Raw genomic sequence first — 24867 nt, 5'->3', positions numbered from 1 at the left:
CAGCTCCATTCTGCTATCTACTCTTTCTAACACAACTATAAACATTTTAAACTTCATTATTAAAATATTTAATTATTAAATTAAATAATTAAATAAATTAAATAATTCATTATTAAAATTATTAAATAAATATAAGTCAAGCTCTGAAACATAACCAGAACTAGCACCATATTATCGAGATCAGGACGTTTTCTGCTTCACTTTTTAGTTTTGATAATCCTCCTTTAGAGTTTTGTATCATATTTTATAATTTGTTATAAATTATATAGTTTTACATAATTTTAATAATAAATCTTAATAATTTCCTTCAGAGTTCTATATAAATATCCAACTGATCAGCCAATAGCTTTTAAGTCATTGGTTTCCTTTCAGTCATTTGCCTCTTACATAATTTTCTTGATTTGTGGTAGTGGTTGAGGCTGAGGAAACTATATTATTATATTTCTTCCTTTTTTAACTATGATGGACACAGTACCAAAATTTAGGGTTTAATTTGGGTTGAGAATATTTTCTTAAACTTCTAGTACACTGAGAGTTGTTGATTATACATAACTGGAATTTGTCATAGACTGGAAGTGTTAGCTGCTGTATTTCTCTACATTCCTCACCTCCATGCCTTCCCCTTTCAAGGTTTTCCCCGTATCATGGGACTGTCATGTAAGAAGATCTCTGAGCTTTTCTGTCAATGGGATTCTAATTGGCTTTACCCACTTGGAAGAACAGAAGAGCCAGACCCCTATTGTCTTCTCATCTCTGCGTTCCCCAATCTCTAATCTGGCAGCTACATATTTTCCATGACATTCCTGAGTAGCCCAGGCTGGTGGGCTGTGGAGAGGACCCTCTACTATCTTCTCTGCCGGCCATCATTTCTCTGTTAGCGCACCTAACATTTTGGAGACCTAGAGGCTCAGCAATGTTGGCTGGATGTTAAGAACCATCTCTTCTGTTTATGATGAGATTCAAATACCACTTCTGCCTGTTCATGGCACACAGGGTTACTAAAGAGGTAAATGGTGGTGGGGGCCTCAAAAGAGCCCCATGTGAGGACTGGTAATTGATGTTAAAGGAGGCAAAGTTCTTAGACCAGGTCCTAACTATGATCTCCATCCTCTCGCTTGGCTTCTCAACTTCCTATTAACTGTGTATTCAACGTGCTCCTTTATTTTCTCTCTGCTGCAAATCCTGAAGTGACTGGTAACTGACCTTTTAAAAAATGTAAACCATTTCTGATTTCTTAGGATTGATAATAGCAAAGGTATTGGCAATGGCCAGCTTCACCTGCTTTCTTTCATGTTTTTCTCTTTTCCCATAATGCCTTCAGATAAGCATGTGACTCGTGATTCATTGGACAATTTTCCAGTATATGTGTTAAATACTGTCACATGTCAATACTGGCTGGATATGTTCTTTGAGTCATACTTGATACAACACTGAAGTTATCTATTGTGAAAAGTTTACTCTATGTCACCATCCAATCTATGGAAATAATATTCCTCACATTCAGTGATAATCTCTATTTATTGTCATTATTATAATATTAAAGTCCGCTTGAGACTATCAATTATTTCTTAAGTCAAACAACATCACCAAACCTTGAAACAATGATTATGCATACACTTTATTTCACTTTAGGAAAATCTCCACAGTACAAGTAAAAGAAAACTCAATTACAAATTATAGACAAGTTTCATATATATTTTAGGTATTATTTTATACATACTTGATATTTATAGATATCTATTCACCTAACAACTAGAAATATGTAAGCACCACAGAGTATTAAGCAAAATTATTAGTGTTTTCTGATGGTGTGATTAACAATCTGAATATTACGAGAAGAAATACATGAAACAATTACCTTATATTCAAGTTTTATCCTTTTGAAAGTTCAGTGTACACTACCCAAGTTTCACACACAGTATATAAAAAGGAATGGGTTTTAGAAGCAGTAAGAGACATGATTAAAGATATAGGTATATCTTTCCTAAATTGTATTTCACTTTGTGTTGAGAAACAACAGTGGATCCATTAAAAGGGCCAGAGCAAAATACATATGTGTGTGTGTGTGTGTGTGTGTGTGTGTGTGTGTGTGTAGATAGATAGATAGAGAGAGAAATAGAGAGATAAGAGATAGAGAGATAGAGAGATAGAGAGGTAGAGAGGTAGAGAGGTAGAGAGGAGAGAGGTAGAGAGGTAGAGAGGTAGAGAGGTAGAGAGATAGAGAGATAGAGAGATAGAGAGATAGATAGAGATAGAGATAGATAGAGATAGATAGCTATAGAGATATGTGGAAATGTTATTTCAAACTGCAATACGACTACTCACATTTCCTTGGACCTGGTCCCTAAACAGTGTCTCCCCACTGCTCTTTTCTCTCACTCTTCAGCACTTTGTGCTACTTCTTGTAAACATTTGTTAGCTTGTCTCTGGGATAGGATCCCTGGAGAAAGGTCAATCAAGCAAAGCAAGGTTGAAGGGAGTCCAAGGAATAAACACCTCATATCTTCAGGATCAATGCCTGAAGGACACAGGACCAGCAAATGTTTGACGATGTTCTGTAGTCCAGACCTTAAATCGAGGACAAGCCACTGAAGTGACTCTAAAGGGTATACGCTAAGGAAGTGACAACTGGCCAGTGCAGCCACTGGCCCCTGCTCAGTGTTCAATCTGCCTACATATATATATATATATATATATATATATATATATATATATATATATATATAGCATTTGCCAACAGAGTAAACCTACCATGGAGGAAGCATGGGGATTTGGGAATACTATTATTTGCAAGATGCAGACAGAAGATGGGGTCTCCTGGGAATGTCACCAGTAGCCTGAATATCTCAAATTAATAACACCCCCCATTTCTGTCGTTACAATTTCACCAGAAGCCCTTTCCAGAGCTCTTCAAGGCCTCCTCACTCTTTGATCCCTTCTGCCAGCCAGCTTCAGCCAGCCAGCATGGCCAGCTGCCTGTGGAGCAGTCTGGGGTTGCCATGGAGACCATGCCAGCATGAAAGAGGGAGGGTGAGGTAGATGCCAAGTGGAGCAGAGAAACGTGATTGCTGAACCACCACTCTTGAGGCCCATGTGCTAGGCAAGTAAGATGCAGGTAGAGGTCAGCAAGGGGAAGCGAGAGAGGAAGGAGATGTTTAAACCGAGCAAGTAAGTATTCCTGGGTATGATGCATTGCTTCTATCAAAAGAGACAGTATGCTAGGTTTCCAGGAATATTCAACTATCAAATCAACCAGGGCTGGAAGATGGCTCAATGGCTAAGGATACGTGCTATTTTTGCAGAGACCATGTTTGGTTCCCAGCACCCACATGACAGCACAAAACCTCTTGTAACTTAAGCTCTGGGGATTCCAGAGGCTCTAAGACCTTCTGGCCTCCTCTGGCCTATGAATGCATGCGATGTACGTGAAACTCACTCATGAACACATACATGTACAATTAAATAAATAAAAATAAGACAAAACCCAATCCACTACTCAACCTATCTATCACCCAAGCACAGAAATAAGTGTTTAATGTGTGCAGAGGCAAACGGGTCCACACAAACATTCTTGCTATATGAGATGGGTCTAGATTTTCTTATTATCTGGAAATAGTAATTCTCAAAAGCCAACAAGACTGCTTTGGAATGCGCTACCACTTTATTTGAGCACATTATCATAATATTGATCCTCAGTCATGATTCATATCCCACTCTGTGCCATTGACAAATGAAGCTCTGACATTTTTTTTCTTACTTCTGTACAGAAACCAAAGCTCTTACATACACACATTCTGAAACCAGGAAGGGGTTTGTGGATAGAACTACAGACTCCAAAGGAGGGACTCCTGAATTCAAGTCTCTAAACTACCCAGCCCTCTAAGACTCTTCTGCCTCGTTAAATGGTGTGCTTAGTGCCTCTCACCACTACCCTAGTTCTCTCTGTCTCTTGGCACATGGTAAAAACGGACGGCTCTGTAGTCTGCTTTGCCTTTGAAACAAGGCTGTGTAATGTATGACTTCATTTAACACTTCATCTGTTTCCCCAAGTGGCCATGGAAACCTGCACAGGTGGAGAATCCTTTGGCTGAATGCCCAAGCTACTAGTATTATATAAGACTCCATTTCATGCCCTTGATAATCCAACCTGAAAATGCACCAGGCTTTCTTTTTATCTGCTGAGAAGAGGGACTGTTTTCTCAGATCACACAGCCCAGTTTACCCTCGTTGATACACATCCTCCTTAACAAAGTTACAAAATATTTGACTGAAGATATTGTTATCCATTACTACCAGGAACCCAGGGAGCTGTGACACATAATTACCACCACAAGCAATAGTCATGAAATATTCTACAAAAGAAAGTAAGTTTCTGTGAGTTCCACAGGAGTAAGGCTGTGACTGGATCAGTTCTCACAAGAAAGCACACTTGAATACAAGTAGTACTAGAGAACAACAAAACACAGAAGCACCTGTCACAACTGTGGGTCTGAAGGAGTACAAGAGGCCAACACCAGACTTACCGGCACCAGTAGTATAAGCATCAATGGAGTTAAGGGAAAGAACTGATTTTGCAACCAAAAACGCAACATCTCTAGGACAAGTTAAATTTGGATTTTAGGGAGAAAGATCAATTTTTTTCAACATTTACATCCAACAGAGTATTTTTGACAGTTACCCTGAAAAGAATCTTAAAATAATGAAACTCAAATGTATAAAGTCTTGTTTTATTTGAATTTCACCTGGCTCCTTATAGTTTTACTTGCTGACTGTAACAGTCCTACACATGGATATAAAGAACCTAGGGACTGAATGGGTTGGATAGGCTAGTTGGAGGTTAAGATGTCATTTTCAAGTATTAGAAAAATCATTCACAAAACATAAGACTATTTATTTTATTTTTGGGGGGGCTGTATGAGGTACGAAGAAAATATTGCTAGTAATTGGTTGAAATTCCTTCAGAAGAAATAACAAAAGCGACTTTTGCTTCTCTGAAAGGCCTGTTCTAAAACCAAATTGAGAAATTCAGCAATTTTTGAGTTATCGCCTTCCAATGACTACAAGCAATCATCAAGAAGGGGGGGGGGGAGTCCATTGCTATAAAACATTTTTGGTATTTGTTTTCCTATTACTGGAGCAAGAAATCTATCACATAACTGATTACCATACTTACATTATGCTGATTGGCCACTTAATAGAAAGAAAGTCAAGTTTTATTAACAAGCATCTAATCTTAGGGCAGAGTCCAAGACTAATCAAATGAAGCAAACTGCCCTACCTTAGTCAAGTTTTTAAAAACTCTGAATAAGAATGCTTGAACTTCTAATATTGAAGTTATCTTTTAATACTCAATTTACCCTATATGTTCATGTGTTATAACTAATAAGGCAACACTTAAACATTGCTACTAACTAAAGTCTGTTGTTAATTTAAATCTACTTCATCTTTCCCTAATGTCCTCTTACTTGCTAAGGAGCCCACAAGGAACTCCACATGGCATTTAGCCATCCCACCTCTGTGGGCTCCTGTCAGCTCTGACCATATTTAGACTTCCCTTGTTTTAAGGACCTTAACAATTCTAATGGCATTGTTCCTGTAACACATAGAATGTTTCCTGCACGAACCTGATGTCATGAGCATCTCACAGGAGCACGCAAAGGTCAAGTGCTATTTTCAGCACATTTTATCAAGAGCTCAAGCTGAAGCACTATTACTGACAATTTTAAAATTTGCTCGCTCATATTATTGAATACACAACTATATTTTAATGCCCACAACTTGGTACTACGGTCTCTCACTATCAGTAGTGTACTACTTACAGCATCTGCCATGGTACTCATACACGCATGCCCCTTAGATAAAGTAATGCAGTGTCTATATGACCCATGCACGTGCTCTTTAGGTTTCTAACAGCTCTTAATACCACAGCTTTGGAAATAATACAAATACTGTGAGATTAAAGACTAAACTTATAGCTGGGTATAAAACCCCAGGACAAATAGAAGTGCTGTTGAAGATAAGAACAGTTTCCTATGGCGGAGTGACTCTTTGTGCCTCCCCAGAGTCACACACACAGCTCAGTTTCTTGAGTTGCTTGGGGACTTCATATAATCCTTTCCAGCCACTCTAACGTTAATCAAATCAAGAGTCTCCCAAGACCTAGCAGTTGGCCCATCTCACTTAGTGTTTTAAAACACAAGAGGATTTGAGTGTTTTCCTTGGTAAGCTACCAAATGGAAAATTTTAGGGGAATAAAAAAAATACTTAAACCTTGTATTTAAGTTATTAATTAGCTCCAAAATTAAGGAGAACATAAATGATTAGATTGAAATTATAAATTTTATAGATGGATGTCAAAATATGCATGATATCTCATACCTATGACTTCAGTACTCACAAGGTTGATGTATAACTATGGAAACCTTAAGGCCAATCTGGGATACAAAGTGAATTGCAAATCAGCTCATCTATAGTGTGAGACCCTATTTCAAGAAAAGCAAGATAGAAAGAAGAAAAGGGAGGAAAAGGACACACAGCAGGGGTTCGCATGGTCCTATCAAATATCCTCAGGAACATTTTGTTAATGCAGGACCGAGAATGCATTTTACAAATTCTCAGAATGACTTACACAGGAACACTTTCAAGGCATGGTATACCTTTGGCAAACACTCAGCTGGGTGATCCTTTCCTCACTTTCTTTGAGACTCAAAGCCAAACTCTGAAAGACCACACAGAGGCCAACAGTGCACATGAAGGTGGGAAGGAAAGGCCAGAATGGCCTCTGCTCTCCTCTCCTGATGTAACCAGCCTCTCAGCACAGCTACTAACAACTCGCACTAATAAGCAACACTGGAACCGTCTCTTGAACTAAACTGAGTTAGGGGTGATGAAGAAATAACCAGGTGGGGTATCCAAAACCCATGATGCAGAATGACTGCAAAGCTGCGAGAGGCAAATGCTCTATCCACGCTGTTCTTCAGATGGTCAGCCAAAAAAAGATGCACTCTCACAAGGCACTTACAACACACTTACTATGTCAGAAGGACTTTCTCTCCAATCAACGCCACATTCGACAATAATGCAGCGTAGGTGTCAACAGTTTCTGCTTTGAAGACAATTCATTAAGGCATAGGATATTTAACGAGGCAGAGAATTTTGTGACAAGAAAGTCCAAATGACAAATATGAGTATTTATAAACACAAATTTATTATATTAATTCTGATTCACAAACATGGATAAAAATGTATACGAAACTACAGATTCTACTCTTAAAAATCAGCTAGTTAGGACCTAACATTTTAATTACGTTGTCGCGTTCAAAAACCACAATAACCCAAACACACTTAAATATATTCCTTATGAAAGAAAATGTAATGTGTTACACGTGTAGGAATCAAGGTCTTATCTCAGAATCAACACTTGGACGGTGGTAGAGTTTGAAATAATTTGCAGTTTCAATATTCTAGTGTATATCTGAAATTTAAATCTAGTGGGAAATGCATACTTTGGGAAAACAAGTCTGCTGTTGAAAATTAAAGGTGCTAATCAGTTCTAATGTCACCCTTTCTCATCTCACTTATCCTTAAACGGATATTCATAGAAGAATGGTCTCTGAGATTTTAGGCAAAGCAGCATCCCCCATGTGGTTTGCAATCAATATACAACTGTTCTTTGGGGTAACACTTTTCCATGGAAATATGAAGTTGGTGAAGTTCTAAAAGTATGTTGAATATTATCCTGCACCATAATATCCAGGATCTTTGAATTCTTTGAGAAATAACCTGTTGTGTTTAAGGATGCCAGGAAATACAAGGCAGTCTGCTGAGGAATGGAAGCCCTGTGTACGACCTATTTATGGAAACTCAGTCACCTCTTGGTCACTAACAATCATATTGATATTCCAGCTGTGTACAGCTAGGTGATCTGCTTTCTAAATTCCTCTCTGATTTCAATACATACTTAAGGTAGGTTTCAGTGATGATGACATCCTCCCCATCCTCCATAAGGTGTGTATCCAGAAGCCCGGGGTGCATTAATGTTCTATAGTGCCTTTGTGCTGTATCTAACTAGGCTTCCTTTAAAATATTTTAAGAATCAACCCTGATGGATAAACACATGAAAACAACCTTGCAAACTCGTAAGTAGATGGGGTGACTTCAAGTTCACATGCATATTGTAACGGCAATTAGATTCTAAAAATACTAGAAAAATGTCTGTGTTAGCCTGAAAAAAAAAAAAAGATGTTCAAAGAAGCTGTAGCTGAATAAATCAGAGACATGGATGGAGTGGGGGAAATGTGACAATCAGATTTACTTGATCACCTTTGCAGGTAGCATAGGCAAAGACAAGATTTGAGTCTTTTGGAAGCTGTGAAAACGATGATCTGGAGGAAGGCGGAGTGAAAGAATGGGCTCCTGCCATCAGGAGTCTGCAGTAGATATCTAAGTGGGAGGCCGGGGGACCAGCATTAAGTAGTCAAGGAAAAAGAAGCAAGAGATTCAATCAAGATGAGAAGCATTCTTCCATATTTGACCAACACATGTAAGACTAACTTTACAAAACCTTGATGATGCACGTGACAAGGGGTCCAAACCGTGATTCACATCAACATCTATAGCTTATAAATCAAAGCCAAACATTTACCAGGAACCGAAGATAATTTTAAATTAGTCAAGGAATCACCAACATTGTCTACTGAACATTCTCATTTACTTGGGAAAGGGTTGGTCTTCTTGGCTGTGGAGAGCTTACAGGCTTTGTCCTGCTCTGGAACATTCTATCATCCCAGCAAACATGCATCTGATGAAAGCTGAGCTTTAGAGGTGAGTGGATTGGGGTCTGTTGAAGGTAAGTGGGGTAACATGAGGTCACAGAAGTGGGGTCATTACAAAATGACGGATAAAGACAAATATAGACTGTGAGTGTGTAGCAGTTCCTCCAGACTGAAACATGAGGAGAGGGAAGCTCCTGAGACTCATAAAACTCACAAGAAACATAAGATTCACATGAAAACTTCCCATGGTTTACAGAATGCAAATAACCGCCTGCCAAGAGAAAGAACTTTGGCAGAGTAACTACTCCCCTGCACGGGGATTCTGCTAACCCAGCTTTTGAGTCACTCACCTGTGCTGGTATAGATTTTTCAGTGATGCAGGTACTTAACGGTCACAGATACTCCTGTTAAGTGACCCTAACGAACACACTGATTCACCAAGCTCGTCTTAGATTGAATCATTCCTTCAATTTGTCATTAGAGTGATACAGATACCTTCCAGTAAAGGTCATAGAGCAAAAGACTCCTGTTAAAGCAGGGATAGCTAGAAGGTTGTACCTGAACTAGAAAGAGAGCCCTTACCAAGTGTGCAGAATTTCTCAACCTCTAGATCTGTGTGTGATAAGAAACCTTTAGTCTGTGCCACCACACTATGTCATCTTATTTCGATTCCAGCTTATGTTTTACCAAGAGTCTTTCAGTGTTTTGATTAATGAAGTTCCCCAAAGCTATGTGGGACCATGGACAAAATGCCCTTTGGCATGTTTGTACCTAATGTGGCAAAACATGGTATGTTTCTAGGTCTTGATTTAAGTCTAATTTATGCCATTCAGTGTTCTAGTTAATTTGTAATGTTACAGATCATCCACCGACACTTTGTTAAAACACCATCTGTTCCCTACCATCCTTAAGATCTTCACAAAGTCTTCTGGCATCATGGGACTCTGCACATCGTGGCACCACACACTGGAAACGTCTGAAACCCTACTGTGCACCCATGTTTGAAACCAGTGTGAACATACAGTTCACTCCTTGACATGATTATAGGAGTTTCCACATGCTGGTGGCACCACTACAAACTGTGGAACAGCACTTACTTAACCAAGAACAACCATGTCATCTTGAACATCCTTGATGCCTTGTAAGGAACACAGAAGCAGACTTATTTTTTAAAGATGCAGTAGTCGCCTGCAGAGATACACCAGCAATAAACACGTTGGTAACAACGTGCTGTAGAAAAGCTGTAACCACTCCTATACAACGCATCCTCATTAAGTTAGTGGTGTGAATGTTGAGCATTAATAAGATACAGGAAGTTTTCTTTAAAAAAATGAATCATAGTTCACACAAGAGTTTGTTCTAAATACAAGAAAGGGAAGGAAGGAAGAGAAACATGCACTAGATACGGTTGTGAGAACATGAAAGATACTGAGAGATTGTGACGATAGCTTAGCTCTATGGACCAGAGCTGTGAATCTCATCAAGTCACCGAACCCTGACCCACCCCACCTCAAAAGCTATGATGATAAATGCCCAGAGATTGTATCCTGCTATTTGCAATCAGGTCGGTGTTGTGGGAGGTTATCCTGAAGGCCTGTAAGCTCAGTAAAATCCACTGGACAGAAATCTGTTGTGTGCTTTCAGGGGAGATATAATTTTTAGGTGATAGAATGTGAGAATACACATGTAAAAACCAACGTGCTGTAAACACTCAAATGAATAACTTTGTTTTTATTTCCTCCAACAACCCCCTTTAAGGAAAGCCAGTGCTTCTCGGCTCTGACATTAGCTCACCCTCTTACAGCTTGGCGTCACCTGCCACTTTGTGTGTGCAAACCGGGATGCTGTGAAAGACAACGTGTCAGTCTGTAGGAACGACAGGCATCTTGCTACACTGTGTGAAGGAGAGAGTACATTTAACACTGAAGGGCCTAGAGTCCTTCTGGCTATTAGTATATTTTAAGGGATTTTAAGTATATTTAAATTATATATTTGCACACAAAGGAAGGAAACTGTGTCAAACCCAATGGTGGCTGTAACACCATCAAATTTTTAAAACCTGATTTTGAACAGGTGAATTGTCACCTTTCAGGCAACACCTCAAACGGGAAGAGAGCCTACCTTGCTCTGTAGGAACACACCCAGAACGCACTGTCTGTGCCTCTTTATGGCTTCTTACTTATTGAAAACCTAATCCTGCCCAGTTTAGTGAAAGTACTTTAAGCTGATCATTCACTCCTCTACCGTTATCAAAAATGTCTTCACGTATTAACCAAGCCCCCAGCTCAGCATTCACTACAACACACCCAGTCTGTCCACCTAGCAATCTGCCGAGCAAGAAGTGTCACCTAACTGCCCATTATAGCAACCACCCTCCTGCTCCTTCCACTCACAGTCTGCTTCCGCCTAGCATCCACAAGCGAGATCACCCTTGTACATGGTCTAAGTGCTCAAATACCAAAAAAAAATGGTGTCGTTCCACAATTTCCCATGTACCTGAGCTAAAGAAAGAGGACCTTAGATCTATAAGGGAAATAAACCACACCTAAAATAAACAGCAGCAGAACCATGTCTTCTGAAATACATAAAACCTCCTCACATTTCACTAAGTAGCATAATTGGTGGGAACTTTCAATTTCCCCTTCTCGTTTTCTTCAAGCATAAGGAGTCTGTGTAACAAACTGAAGTTTTATGACTTCCGTTCACCTCTTCCTATTGGCAGGCCACAGTTGGAGCGATAAGAATCTCTGCAATTCCGTTCAAAGAGTTTTTAAAGAAATATTCTGAAGGTTAAAAAAAATGGAAGCCAAAATACAGTTCACACTTCTGAAATTGTTCCGATAAAGCCTCATCAGCGCCGGACACAGCATCCCTCCGGGAGAGAAGACTATATTCTAGAAGTAGCTCACTGTTGAGCAGCAATGGGGCTCCACACTACCCCTCCCTTTTTAAAGTACCAAACTTTTGTGCGAGAAGAAAAATCCAGGGAAAGCTCTTGACTCAATATAACATAGCTTTTCACATTTTACCTCATATAAAGGACTAAAAAGTGTGTTACCACAGAGACCTCTTCTTGTGTGCAACATCCAGTGGCATGCCATGCCTTGATCACTACAGTCATTGGTGAAGTGGGCATGTTGTAACTGTTTGTAATACAGCCCAACACTCTGTTTTAGAGGCAAGAAAATATTTTTATTCCAACTCATAAAAATTACCATGATATTGGAGCATATCGAAAGTTCCAAAGAACTTTTTTAAATTGAAGTGTGCCCTTATGCATTGTTCGTATTAATTACCATATCATTTTCCACAAACCCCTGAGGGTTTCACTTCAATAGGCAATGACAAGACAGGTACGGAGGTCAGGTGAACAGAAATCCTCAATGCCACTGTCATTTGGATCACTGAACTAGTAGACCCACTCGGTTGTTTTTTGAATAAGCTCTCGGTAAGCAGAAACCAAAAATCAACCCAAGGCAGACAATGCAAAAACATTACGAAGGATCGTGAACCTAGACAACAAAAACAAGGCTCTACATACAGTTTGTAATGGCTAGCACATTTACTATATTTCGATCGCTAGCTAAAATTTGAGGATCAATGATAAAATAAATTCCCAAATGGAGTAATTCTGGGGGAAAAAAGCCTATTATGTATGATGGGGTGGGGGGCAATACATCTCTCTGTAAAATAAAGCAATGTACTTTTCCTTAGATTGGTGTCTCTACTTCCCCAATGAACATGCACCTGAGAAGAAGCGTACTATGCACAACATTGAGAAAAATGTCTACAACATAGATAAGGGAAAGTCAAGAACTTTTCCTGCATTTTTCTTATTGCACAAAAGTTTGGTACTTTAAGAAGGGGATGGTGTTGGGATGGTTTGTATATGCTTGGCCCAGGGAGTGGCACTATTAGAGGGAGTGGCCCTGATGGAGTAGGCATGTCACTGTGGGCGTGGGCTTTGTCCTAGCTGCCTGGAAGCCAGTATTCTGCTAGCAGTCTTCAGATGAAGATGTGGAACCCTCAGCTCCTCCTGAGCCACGCCTGCCTGGATGCTGCCATGTTCCCTGCCTTGATGATAATGGACCGAACCTTTGAACCTATAAGCCAGCCCCAATTGAACGTTGCCATTTATACAACTTGCCTTGGTCATGGTGTCTGTTCACAGCAGTAAAGCCCTAACTAAGGAAACTGTGAAGCCCCATTGCTCCTCAAGAGCCACAATAGCCACGAACACCTGGCCTTCTCAAGAAAAGGCCCTGACATTGTATCGCATGGGGGAAAAAAAAGCAAAAGTAGGAATTACCAAAAACTAGATGACTTGACAACTTATTATTTCGTAGAAAGAAGAGCTAGCACTTTTGATGTCTCTTTACTAGGTACTTTGCTAAGTATTTTCAAATTTATTATTTCTTATTTTTTCCCTCAATACAACTGGAAATGCAAGAATGAGTATATCCCCTCGACTTACAGTGTCCGTAGCAGCCCTGCGGGTTCTAACTTTTAGCTTTCCTCTCTACACCCATTCCATTATTTCATTTATCACCGAGACACAGAATCAGTGAGTGATAAGGTGTTTTCTTTGTTTCTTTGTTTTGTTTTTTCATAAAAGTCACAGGTTACAGTTTAGAACCATGCTCCCCAATCAGACTTAATGAAATGAGGCCTATAGCTGTTAAAACATGGAAAAGGGGAAGACAATCATTACAGAAAAACTATTTCAATCACTAAGAAAAGAGGTAAGTAGAGGAAAGGAGAAATGGGTATAGGGAGAAATGTAGGATTCCCAAAAGGAAAGTATACAAGCCAATGGAATGTTTAACCTTAACAATATTTTTAAAGGAAGCAAACTAAGTCTCAGAGAAACATAATATTTTTGCAATCTAACGGGCATTTGCTTTACAATTACAGTGACCATCATTGTCAACATCATGGGGAAAGAAATCTTACTTTTTCTGTGATAAAATATAAATGATACAACTTCTTTGGAAGATACCTTCACAACATCTGAACAGTTCTCAGGAAGTTCCCCAGAGACTCGAGAACCATGCTCCATGTCTATGAGGACTTCTCAAAAGCACAAAGCTGGATTGTAGCTGTTTTTTATTTGCACAACTTGGTTTACTCCTGAAGAACTGTTCTTTCTGGAAGTTGAATCACTCTATGTTGAAGACCATGGCTACTATGTTACTCAAATAATATATTTGATGAAGAAAATTTGTTATAAGAAGTAGGCATTTTTAGGTCCGGCAATCATACCCAGAGTCACGTGAAATATATTTATTTTTAAGTAATTCTTTCTTTCTACCTCTTCCTGGGATTGTGCCTATTCGTACTGAGACATTAAACACCAACTGGACTCCAAGTAACGTTACTGAGGTGAAATATGTTCTGCTTAAGAGCTAACTTGGATCAGTACTTGTGTGTGGTTTGGGAAGTTAGCCTCTGACAGGATCCTTTTCATAGTCAATGTCACTTATGAGGTCATGCAATTAATTTTAGTTAAAAATTACCATGGAGAGTAAGAAAGAAACCCTAAGGACAAGTCACTTTTGAGTTAGCTGTCCATCACTCAGTTGAATTTCATTGGTCATCCTCACTATAAATCAGTGAGGGTAGTAGGCATTCCTCTGACAATTCCTCAGATAGTGACAAAACAGAATGAAATATTTAAAGAACTCAACTACTAAATGAAATGCTGTGAATGCTTCTATGTCCTGAATTCTGCAATGCAAAATCCTTTTAGACCATGCCAATAGGGAACACTTCTTTCTTACTTCTGATGTTTCTTTCCAGGTAAGGGGAACTTAATTAATGAAACACTTCCGACCTCTCTCCAACCTTTCACTTTCTAGGCCTCTGAAGAAAACAGGAACAGGTTGCTTTGCTTCTTCTTTCTTCCTCTGGAGACATCCTTGTTGCAGAGAGCGGGATCTACCAATTCAGAGACAGCTCAGTCTCCAGTCTCCGAGGGGAGGAGACAGATGATGGGCCAAAGACCTGAGATGTCACTCAGTATTCACATAAAGCTATGTTTAGTCCTTGGAGGGGATTTTTTTATTACCTTTACCCTCTTCTAGCTTCCCAGACTGCCCAGAACATCAGGGTAGGGATATTTATTTGGCTCCCTAAAGACATTAATAATAAATGTTATTTCTCTGCGTTTCATAATTTTAAAATAAACTACAGATATTCTCTATTTATGGTGTTGCATGTTTAAATGACAGGAAGTATTTCAGTTGACACTAAGAGTCTCCTGAATCAACAGGAGTAATATGTAACATGTATTAAAAATGTATGGTAACCAACATACATCTTTTAAATCTAATTTCTAAGGTCAGTTGGTGTCACTACAATTATTAAACAAATAAAACAATACTAGTGAGAAAACCCAGCCCTTTAGCTATGGAAGATAACCGTAACTGGGTAACTTCAACAACATGATTAACAGTTCCTCTTGACCTAATGCTACGAACCATTGCTTTCAGAAATGAGCATGCTCATGTCATTCAAAATTTGCAGAGAGTTTTGACACACATATTCCTATACTGACTTAACCAAATATAATTGGCTCACCTGTTTACTCTGTTCAAAAAAAAAAAAAACAAGCTAATGCCTTTTACTATAACATGCATTTTACTCTGAAAACATAATTGGCAGTTCTCACAACAAAACATAAATTTGAATATAAATAACTATGTTGTCAAAACTCTTCCTTGACTGAAGATAAATGAGTCTGCTGTCACAGGGGTCATTTTCTGCAACAAATTCTAAGAAACATCACAGTGTGGTGACCATACAAACTTATGCCGCGTAAGTTTTAATAGCTACACCAATTTGGGGGAATTCAGGGATACCCAAGGAGCTCAAACCTGGAGTAGCCCAGCCCACATGCCTGTCTTCACCTCTGATCTCTAGATGAGGCAATCCGTGAAAACGCCCCCTGATGTTCAACAAGGCACCAGTGCACACCTCAGTTCTCTCTCTGGTGACGTCATTTAAAGGAAGAGGCCCTCTCCTCTCCATACAATTTTTGCTCCTTATGTTTTTTTTAATTCCCTTACAATGATTTTCTGTTGAGAATTCAGCTCTCTGCCTTTAAACTGAGCAGCTGTTTAAGATCTGACCTCACAGAGCAATGCTGATTAAACAGTCTATACTACTCTCTCTACAACATTAATCTTTGTGGAAAATTTGATCTTAATCAGGAGGCTGACATAACCATAATAAAGAATATCAAAGTAGTGAAATTTCTCACTTAGTGGGATATAACAATGGTTGGAAGTAACATTGCTAGAAGATATGACTTAATTTCCTTTACCTTAATAGTTATATATTTCAATACATAAAGGAATTATATATTTCAAAATAGAAAAATTGTCATTTTGATGCCAAACTGGGCAATTTCCTACAACTTCTGTGTGATTGCAATATGAATTTGAAATAGTGGAATATAATATTACAATGGGCTATTTATATAAAAATAATAATACAATAATCTATTCTCAGAGGGCATGGCAATAATCTATTTAATAACATAGGTCTTAATTAGTAAGCGTAAGTTTGCAAGCCATGTATTCACATACTTTATATTCAAACCAACATTTTGAGATACTCTACCTTACTGTACCCATTTTACAGGTTAATCAGCTGTGTCTGATGACTACATAAATGGTTACGAAAAAGAGCTAAGAGACAAGAGTTGACATTCACTAAAAGCCACATAATAAGTGGCTCACACATTAGGGAATGCAAGACAGCATTATGTTATTGAAATTAATTTTTCTAATAACTTTTATATAAGACTATAAATATACAGAAAAAAACTGGGCCATTTCCTATATAACCTGTGTGTGTATGATTACTATATGAATTTGAAATAGTGGAATATACTATAACATGTATATGCACACACATGCACACACACCCCCACACATACATATAAACATATATAAATATATAAAAATAATTAGCATTCAGCACATAACCTGACCAGGTTAAAAATGGGTAAATGCATGTTTAAGACAGAAGTTTTAGGAATTACTGTCTCACTTATCTGGTCATTGTTTGTAGCCTGTCAAAAACAATTGATACAGAATAGAACTTCAATACCATAATGTTGATGAACCATTCAACCAAATCAATTATCCAAGATACAAACCTTGAAGTCACCTCAACTGCCATGTGATTAAAAGGCAAAGAACTGGAATCATCACCATCCCACACTTTTGTATGAGTCTTATAATTTAATGGACTAAGATCACAGGATGATAAAATATTCCTCTGAGTTTTCTGTGTTGGAGGTACTGTTTGTGAATATAATTGGGTTCATTAAACCTAACCAGGCAGTTTATTAATCAGTGGGCTGGATTGGCAGACAATGTGATAGAAACTATTTATGTATGGCATGTTCAATATTTTATAGTCATATAAAAATGCTTCTACGTTGGCATGTAATCAGACAAACTTGAAGCTAACAACAAGAATCGTGAACTGCTTTTCTGAAATCAACTTTTCGCACACAACAATATACAGCTCATTCATCCATCAAAGGATTTCACCTTTGGAATACGGACAGTGATGAGCCTCGAGGAAGCCACTGAGGTAATTTGCATTTAAAGTTTACTTACTCACAAGTGAGTTAGCAGAAGCCCATTGTGCGACACCTTCAACAAACTGGCTTAAAAACTAACTGGTCAGTATCTGACTTTTATTCATAGTTTGAATTTGAGTTTAAGTGTGTCCAACTATGTGGGATCTTTTTGATGTGAAAATTATGTCAGAAAGAGTAATACAAGTATCACTTCCCTTTAACTTGACCAAAGAGAAACACTGAGAAGGGAGTGTTCATATTCTATTCATAACGGGGGAAGGGGAGCATTCTGGGGAAGTTGGAAATGTAAATATATTTTATGTTAGTTCCAGTTGGCCTTTACAACTAGATATACTGATCCACACAAAAAATACATAGTTTTATAAACAAATTACTAGAGATCATTTCACATTTAAAACTAATGCTTTTCCTTTATAAAGGAGAACACACACACACATACACACCACACACACACACACTATATATATATATATATCTCAGAACTCTTCAGCAATTGCATGTAGAGTTACATTTGGGGAGAGGCAATACACATTCAATTACATGCACGAAGTAAAATAGTTACAGAACATTATAAGTTCTTTTTTCACTTTTCCAGTCCATTATGAAGGCAATATTAGGCTTAGAAAATATTTAACAAAACTACAAATTGCCTTTTCCAAATAATATTTTTTGAATTTCATTTTTCCTCTCTATGATGAACTACCGAACGGGAGGAAGAATTGATGACTTCTACTGTATTGTAAAAGGTGTGAAGCAGCTGGTAATGCTGTAATTTGACTGTGCATGACTTATTAAAAACAATGCAAACATTAATGACATCTATAATGCTTTGGTTTTACAACTGCTCAAACACACACACACACACACACACACACACACACACACACACAGAGTTAAATAACACCTTTCTACAAGACTAGGACAATTTCATTACAGAAACAACCTCATGCACTTGCTATAACTGCCATTCAGTCAGGTACTATCATTATCAACACACAATACGGTATAGAAGCCTCATGCAGAATACATGGAGTTTTCCTCACGCCCAGCAGCTGCTCTCTGGAAGCACACACAGGCACACAGTGGTGTCAACTAGTCTACAAGAATCATGGTTAAAACTGAAACACTAGACTCAATGAGAGGAATGGAAAGGAATGGGAAAAGCACTCCTCCTTCATCTAGGGCATGTTTCTAATAGAAATTTCACATTAATATAACACAAGGTCTCCAAGAGTGTGCTCAAAGCGCTCCTGTAAAGTTCCCTGAATGTGAATAAAGGTGAAACTACATCAGTGTTGGCAAAAGAATCGCAGCGTTCCCTTAAGCCTAGCAGTGTAGCCTCTGGCCGTGCTTTTCCCACGCTCACTTGTTATTAGTAAAATTACAGTCTTTCTAAATTTCAACAACCAATTCCAAACATAGCCATCTTCATTCAAGCCTTGGACCTTGCAACCCACAGACCAGTACGGATACTGTTCAACATTAACAATGGATTCTGCTTGGCACGGAGAATCACTAAAGGAAGAGGTATCCGGTTGATGAAACCGGCTATTCCATACACAAGGATTCTTGTCTCTATTGGTCACACTTTCCATATATCCGATCCCTCAAATCATGCACTGGTCTACGTTGGCAATCCAAAAAGAGTCAGATCAAACAGTCTTCCACTGGATTTTAGTAGTGTGGCTGGGGAGCCTTCTAATTACAGTGAGACATGCTCACTAGCAAACACATCAACTGAACTACCATTAGTGGAAGTGTGCAAAATGAGGTAACTTGTGGGCAGGGGCAACACCTCCCCATTTTCATGGAAGTCAATGCTGAAAATTCTCAGCGTCTTACATATCAGTCACACAGTTCCTAAAAGTGAACGGTCCGTCATGCTTCTCAGGCCTGATTTTTGCTCATTACATATCTCTCTTCTAAGCCAACATATTTGTTAGAGAACATTAGGCATGCATATGTATTAAAGCCTTGCAGAGCCGAAGCACAGCAGATCAGTTCAAATGAGGGAAATACAAACCCCTTGCAAGCACTGCCTCCCCCTCTATTATCTTCTTCTTCCACACCCTCCATTACCCCGGTGTTTACAGAGAAAACGCAACTTTGGGTATTTGAGAAATAAGTGGCTCGTTGTGGAAAATATAGAGATGCACACCCCCTAAGCCCCTAAGTCTGTTTTCCCACCACCACCACCCTCCCTCAAATCGAGGAGGTTGCACCTCTTTCCTAGAGACTTTACTCTGAACAGAGTGGCTCAACATGCTGAGTATCAATCGATGAAAACACATTACACACCAGAAGAAGAGGAAGGTCGGGTGGGGGGAGAGCGAAACACAGCTTTGCTTTCAGCCATTAATTACGAATCACCCAAATATTGCTAAGCGTATCTCCCATGCACAAGCACCCTTGCCAAACCTGGCTGTCAGGCAACGCTTTCCAGAGCTTGCTATCTATTGTCAGGACAGAGAAGCCCCCGGAAGCCTGTGAATCCCTCTGAAAATGCTTCCTCGGAAACGCTAAATATAGACCAAAGGGGTCTGGGTCTGGCGAGCAGCGGGAGACTGAAGAAACGGCCATGGACGTATATGACTAAGTCTTTCCATTTTGTTCTAGCCAAACATCGTAATGACATTGAACATAAGGGCAAAAGACTGGAAGGAAGTCTTCCCCGCCCCCACCCCGTCTTCTCCCGTATATTAGGGACGTCATGAATGCAACCGGGTTGCTCTGGAGGGTGGCGGGGAGCAGTCGGTGTTGCCCTATATACGTGTCCTCCTAGGTAGAGGGGTGGCAGGGAGGGGAGCACGCGGGGAAGCCACTTGGTAACCGCTCCAAGAAAGACACTGACCCCGGACCCCGTTGCGGGTAGAGCGGTCTTTGGAGAGGGGACCCGGCAGGATCGTGGTCCTCCCCCGGGGCAGACAGCACCCCACAACCTCCGTCGCCACCCCTGGCCCGGCTGGCAGCGGAGGACCAACCCCCACCGGCGGTGAGCAAGAGGACGACGCCCGGAGGATGCGCCCGGCTCAAGCAGCTCAGCTAAAGCAACTCACCGAACGGCGCGGCGCCCGACTGCTTCCTGGCGAACATGCACCCGCCGCCAAAGACAGCTCCTCAGTCCGGGGAAAGGCGTGCGCGCCGCCGCCCGGCTTCAGAGCAAGGTCCTGACCTTGCCCAGCTGCAGCATCCTCCGCTTTTGTTGTCGGAGCGCGGCCGCGGGACAAGTGATGCTGGCGGGGAGCAGGGGCGAGCGCGGCAGGCGAGAGGCGGCTCCCGACGCGAGTGCGCAGCGCCCGGCTCGGCCGCTCCTCCGAGCGCGGCGAGCGTAGCGCCCCCTGCCCGACTTGGCGGGCGCCGCGGGATGCTCGGGGTTCCGCGGGGCTCCCCGATCTCGGGCCGGGCTACCGAGCTGCCGCGCCCGCCGCTCCGCTCGGCCGATTGCCGCCGCGGGCGCGAGCCTGGGCCGCCCTGGCGCCCGGCGCCGAGCGCTCTCGAGCTGCGCCCTGCGCGCCGCCCGCGCCACCTGTGTCGCCGCCGCCGCCGCCGCCGCCGCCGCCGAGAGCGAGGCTCCTCCCGCCGCGCGCCGCAGCTCAGCCTCCGGCTCAGCCGCGGCGGCCGGCTCCGGCGCCTGGCTAGTGAGCGAGCGTCCGCCCCGCCACCGAAACCTGCCCCGGGTGCGGAGCATGCCCAGTGCCGCCGAGAGAGCGCGGCGCCTCGCCACGCGAATTCCACTTCTGGTTTTCGCGGCGGCAGCAACAGCAGCAGAGATGGGAGGAGGCGGCGGCGCAGGTTGGGAGAGGGCTGAGCATTCCCGGGAGCAGACAGCACCCGAGCTAGAGCGGAGATGGAGAGTTGATTCTGCGTGGCAGATATCAGTCTGCAAAAGGGCAGTGACTGAGGGGTTCTAGAGTAGCCTGTGAGTTAATGAGAGCACTGGGCCAGCCATGCAAGCTAGTGGATGGGGGTGGATGTTCTTGTAGGTTCTAGGGTTCCAAAGCAAAAAACGCATGTCGTCTGTGAGAGGTTCTTTCACAGTGTTGAGCCCCATCTCCACCACCTCCAGTGTTCAGATTATGCTTTTCACAGACACCCTTCCCCTATTCAAACTCAGTCTGGTTTTAAAATCTGGACTATGAATAAACTTCCTACAACGAAGACCCTCGCCGGATCTAGAGCTTTAATGATTTCTCCTCCTCTGCCTGTCACTTCTTACGCAGTTGTCCTCTTGGACACCTCCAACTTTTTCCCTCTTCAGTTCCATTGTCTGGTGCTAAACCGGTGCTAAAATGGAAACTTTCCTCCTCCACCTACCCCCTGGTGAAGTCTGTGAAGCTTTCTCCATTTCCAACTGAGATTTCCAACTGTCTCTCAGACAGTCATTAGGCAACAGAGTGCTAAATCTAACAAGTAAAGTCACACCATGGAAAGTCTTGTTGGAAAATGAAAGGCATCCCAAGTGCCAAGGCAAGCAGGCCCTCGGGACCTTCAGCTATGTCCCTGTGTTGCTGCAAAGTCTGTCAGTCACATTCGGGACAAATACTTCTCATAATTATTCCACCACGAATCTCCCTTGACCCCAAAGATCCTCACTCTAAAGCTGTCCTCTCCTCTCTGCTCCTTCCTGGAGCCATTTTCTGAGACACAGATAAACAGGACAGGAACCACGAACTTGTCCTAAGAGCGGTTTGCAGCTTCAGCAATCTCAGGAACGTTTCTATTCAGTTTGCGGTAGATTATCCAACGGACTCAAAATATTTGTGTTAAGTCTGAGATATCCTCTATTATTCTCTGGGGGTCAGTGAAAAGGTTGAGAAATGTAAAGAAACGTTAAAGAGACTAAATATGTAAAGTAACACACAGGAGATTGAACAATGACTGTCCTCAACAGTGAAGTGTGCGTCGCATTCCACCTGCCCTCTGTAGATTTGGTCTCACTCGGAAAAAGTTGTTCTCCGGTGTAGCTACTACTTCAAACCTAGCCTGATTCCTGCGACAGAAAATGTGGACATTTTCAGGTGTTTTATACGTCAGCTCAAGTTGAATCTGTAACTTGGGGCTTATAAAAAGCATGCGTGCGCACACATGAATATGCACGCGCACACACACTGTGCGTGTGTGTGTGTGCGTGTGCGTGTGTGTGTGTGTTATGTAATAAACGATGTGCTTAGCCTCTGTGTGTGTTGCTGTTTCTAGTTGTTTGATTTGTATGTGGTAGCATGTGTGAAAGATATGTGTATGTATATGTGACTGTTTGTGCTGATGTCTGGAGACCAGGGGACAACTTAATGCTCTTTTCTGTCCCTCTTACCTTTGTTTTTTAAGACACTGTCTCCACTGAACCTGTGAAACTAATGTTGGAGGCCAACAAGTCCCCCAAATCCTCGAGTCTCCAGGTCCCCTCAATACTGGAATTACAGGTGTGCACATAGCTTCATCAGTCATTCTGTGGGGATCCTGAGATCTGAACTCAGGTTCTCAAATTTTCAGAATAAACACTCTTACTGACCCATCCTCTGGGTCCCTGATTTTCTCTTCATGAATTTTAACTCAGTCAGTCAGTGGGAACAGGGAACAGGTTAAGACAAAAATCAGATACCATAGTAGGTATCCTTAGAGCATATGCCTATTTTTAAATCCAAAAGGATCCAGTGAGAAAAAAAATGGTTTTCAGAAATTGTTTGCTTTATTTTATGAGAAATTGCAAAATTCCCATTGATTTATTGATCACTATGGCAACACCCATGATCAGTCCCTGAAGAACTTCTTGTGGTGGGTGCGGGGTACTAAAGAAGCAGATGTGGACGACAAGGATTTCGCTTATTCTTGACGCTTTTCATTGAAACGTTTATGATATCTATCCTTCCAGAATTATTTGTAACTGGAGATATTATTAAGTTCACAATTAGATAATGTAAAAGCTGGGGTGAAATGCTCCCGTGTGGTGCTGAGTCTTCGGACGACTCGCTGCTGCCATCTTTTGCTTGCTGCTTCTGACAGTTCCAGCGAGGAGCAGAATCCTGAATTCACACATCCACTCTGAGTCCAGAAAGTTGTTATTCTGGTAGTTTCGAATTATACCAATCAATGCTAAACGAAAAATCGGTATTGTCACTCTTCTGTCTGCACACCATTAGAGCAATGAGTTAAAGGAATCACATCTAAAGGCAACACATTTCTCTTGATTTTTTTTCAAAAGCAACTTAAAATATGAACCAAACATATTCTTAAATGGAAGTTTGACTTAAGTTTTGAGAGTAAAATTTAATAATGAACACATTTTATAAAGTCATATAGTATCTTAGAGTTCAAAATGTGTTATTTAAAAAATCTTTTTATTAGTAAAATGCAATCAAGATCATGAAATTCAAGTAGAAAATAGTGACTTGACATTTTAAAAAATGTATTACCTGTTGATTTTTTTAATTTGGAAATAACTATATATCAGCAATGTTATTTCTGTCCTGTATTTAAATGCCAATAGTCACGATAATTTCTTAAAATTTGTAATTTATAGGCTGGAAAGATGTCTCAGAGGTTAAAAACACATAATGCTCCTGAAAAGGATCTAAATTTGGCCCCGGCACCCGTGTGGGACAGTGCACAACCACCTATAACTCAACTTTAAAAGATTGGACACTTCCTTCTAGCAGGTACTGTACTCTTGTGCAGATACACATAGACATATACAGAATTAGTATAAATCATTTTAAAATGCCATTATTTAAATTCTACCACGGAGTTCCTGTAACAGTAGACCATGTGTCTAATCACGACATGTGATTTATATGATGAATATTAATGATAAGCATGAAAGATACAGAATGTTACTTTAGAATGATACTGCAAAAAAAAAAGTGGCTCACTAATCTTCATTGGAACTGAAAAAAAATAGTGGTTAACTAATCATTAACTACACTTGCAAAGATCAGGGCTGGGGTCATTTCATCATTTGATTAAGAACTTTGCATTCTGAGCAGACTGTCCTTTATTAAACTAAAGCTCATATGATGCGAACATTCTTTCAGGTTTTATTTGTTCATTCAGAAACTCCTTATTGAGTATCTATGATAGTTTACTACTGTGATAAGTTTATAGTATCAATAAGGAACAATAGAGCAGATAATGAATTCCCTTTGACTATAAACTAGGGTTATTGGATAAGAATAGAAGAAACAATCCAAGGGAAGATCCAGCAGAGCCCATGAATGAGAACATCCTCCTCTTCTTCCTCCTTCTTCTTGCTTGTATGTGATTCCAATATTTACTAATTGTTTCTGTCTCCTCAAGCAGTTTTATTTACTATGCCAGGGGGACCTTGGTGATGTGTTAGTTACATTTCTATTGCTGGGACAAAATCCATAAACAAGGCAACCCATAAAAGGAAGCCCTTAACTGGGCTTATTGTTTGAGAGGGTTAGAGTCCATGATGGTAGAGTGAAGCCACTGTGGCAGGATCAACTGAGAGCTTACATA

General features: G+C 40.6%; 1 protein-coding gene across 2 annotated transcripts in view; it reads right to left on the bottom strand.

The window, feature by feature from the left end:
• Window positions 1–21079, bottom strand: part of Ctnnd2 (catenin delta 2) — an 843638-nt gene extending 822559 nt beyond the window's left edge. For both annotated transcript variants that reach the window (NM_001271502.2, NM_001415019.1), the window contains 1 exon segment: window positions 20448–21079. In NM_001271502.2, coding sequence (NP_001258431.2) covers window positions 20448–20484 — 37 coding nt within the window. In that variant the 5' untranslated portion in view covers window positions 20485–21079.
• Window positions 21080–24867: the final 3788 nt, after the last annotated feature.

This window comes from Rattus norvegicus, chromosome 2 (assembly GCF_021556685.1).
Source record: "Rattus norvegicus strain SHRSP/BbbUtx chromosome 2, alternate assembly SHRSP_T2T, whole genome shotgun sequence".
NCBI lineage: Eukaryota > Metazoa > Chordata > Mammalia > Rodentia > Muridae > Rattus > Rattus norvegicus.
Note: the sequence above shows the minus strand (reverse complement) of the source record. Positions and strands in the feature narration are given on the sequence as shown.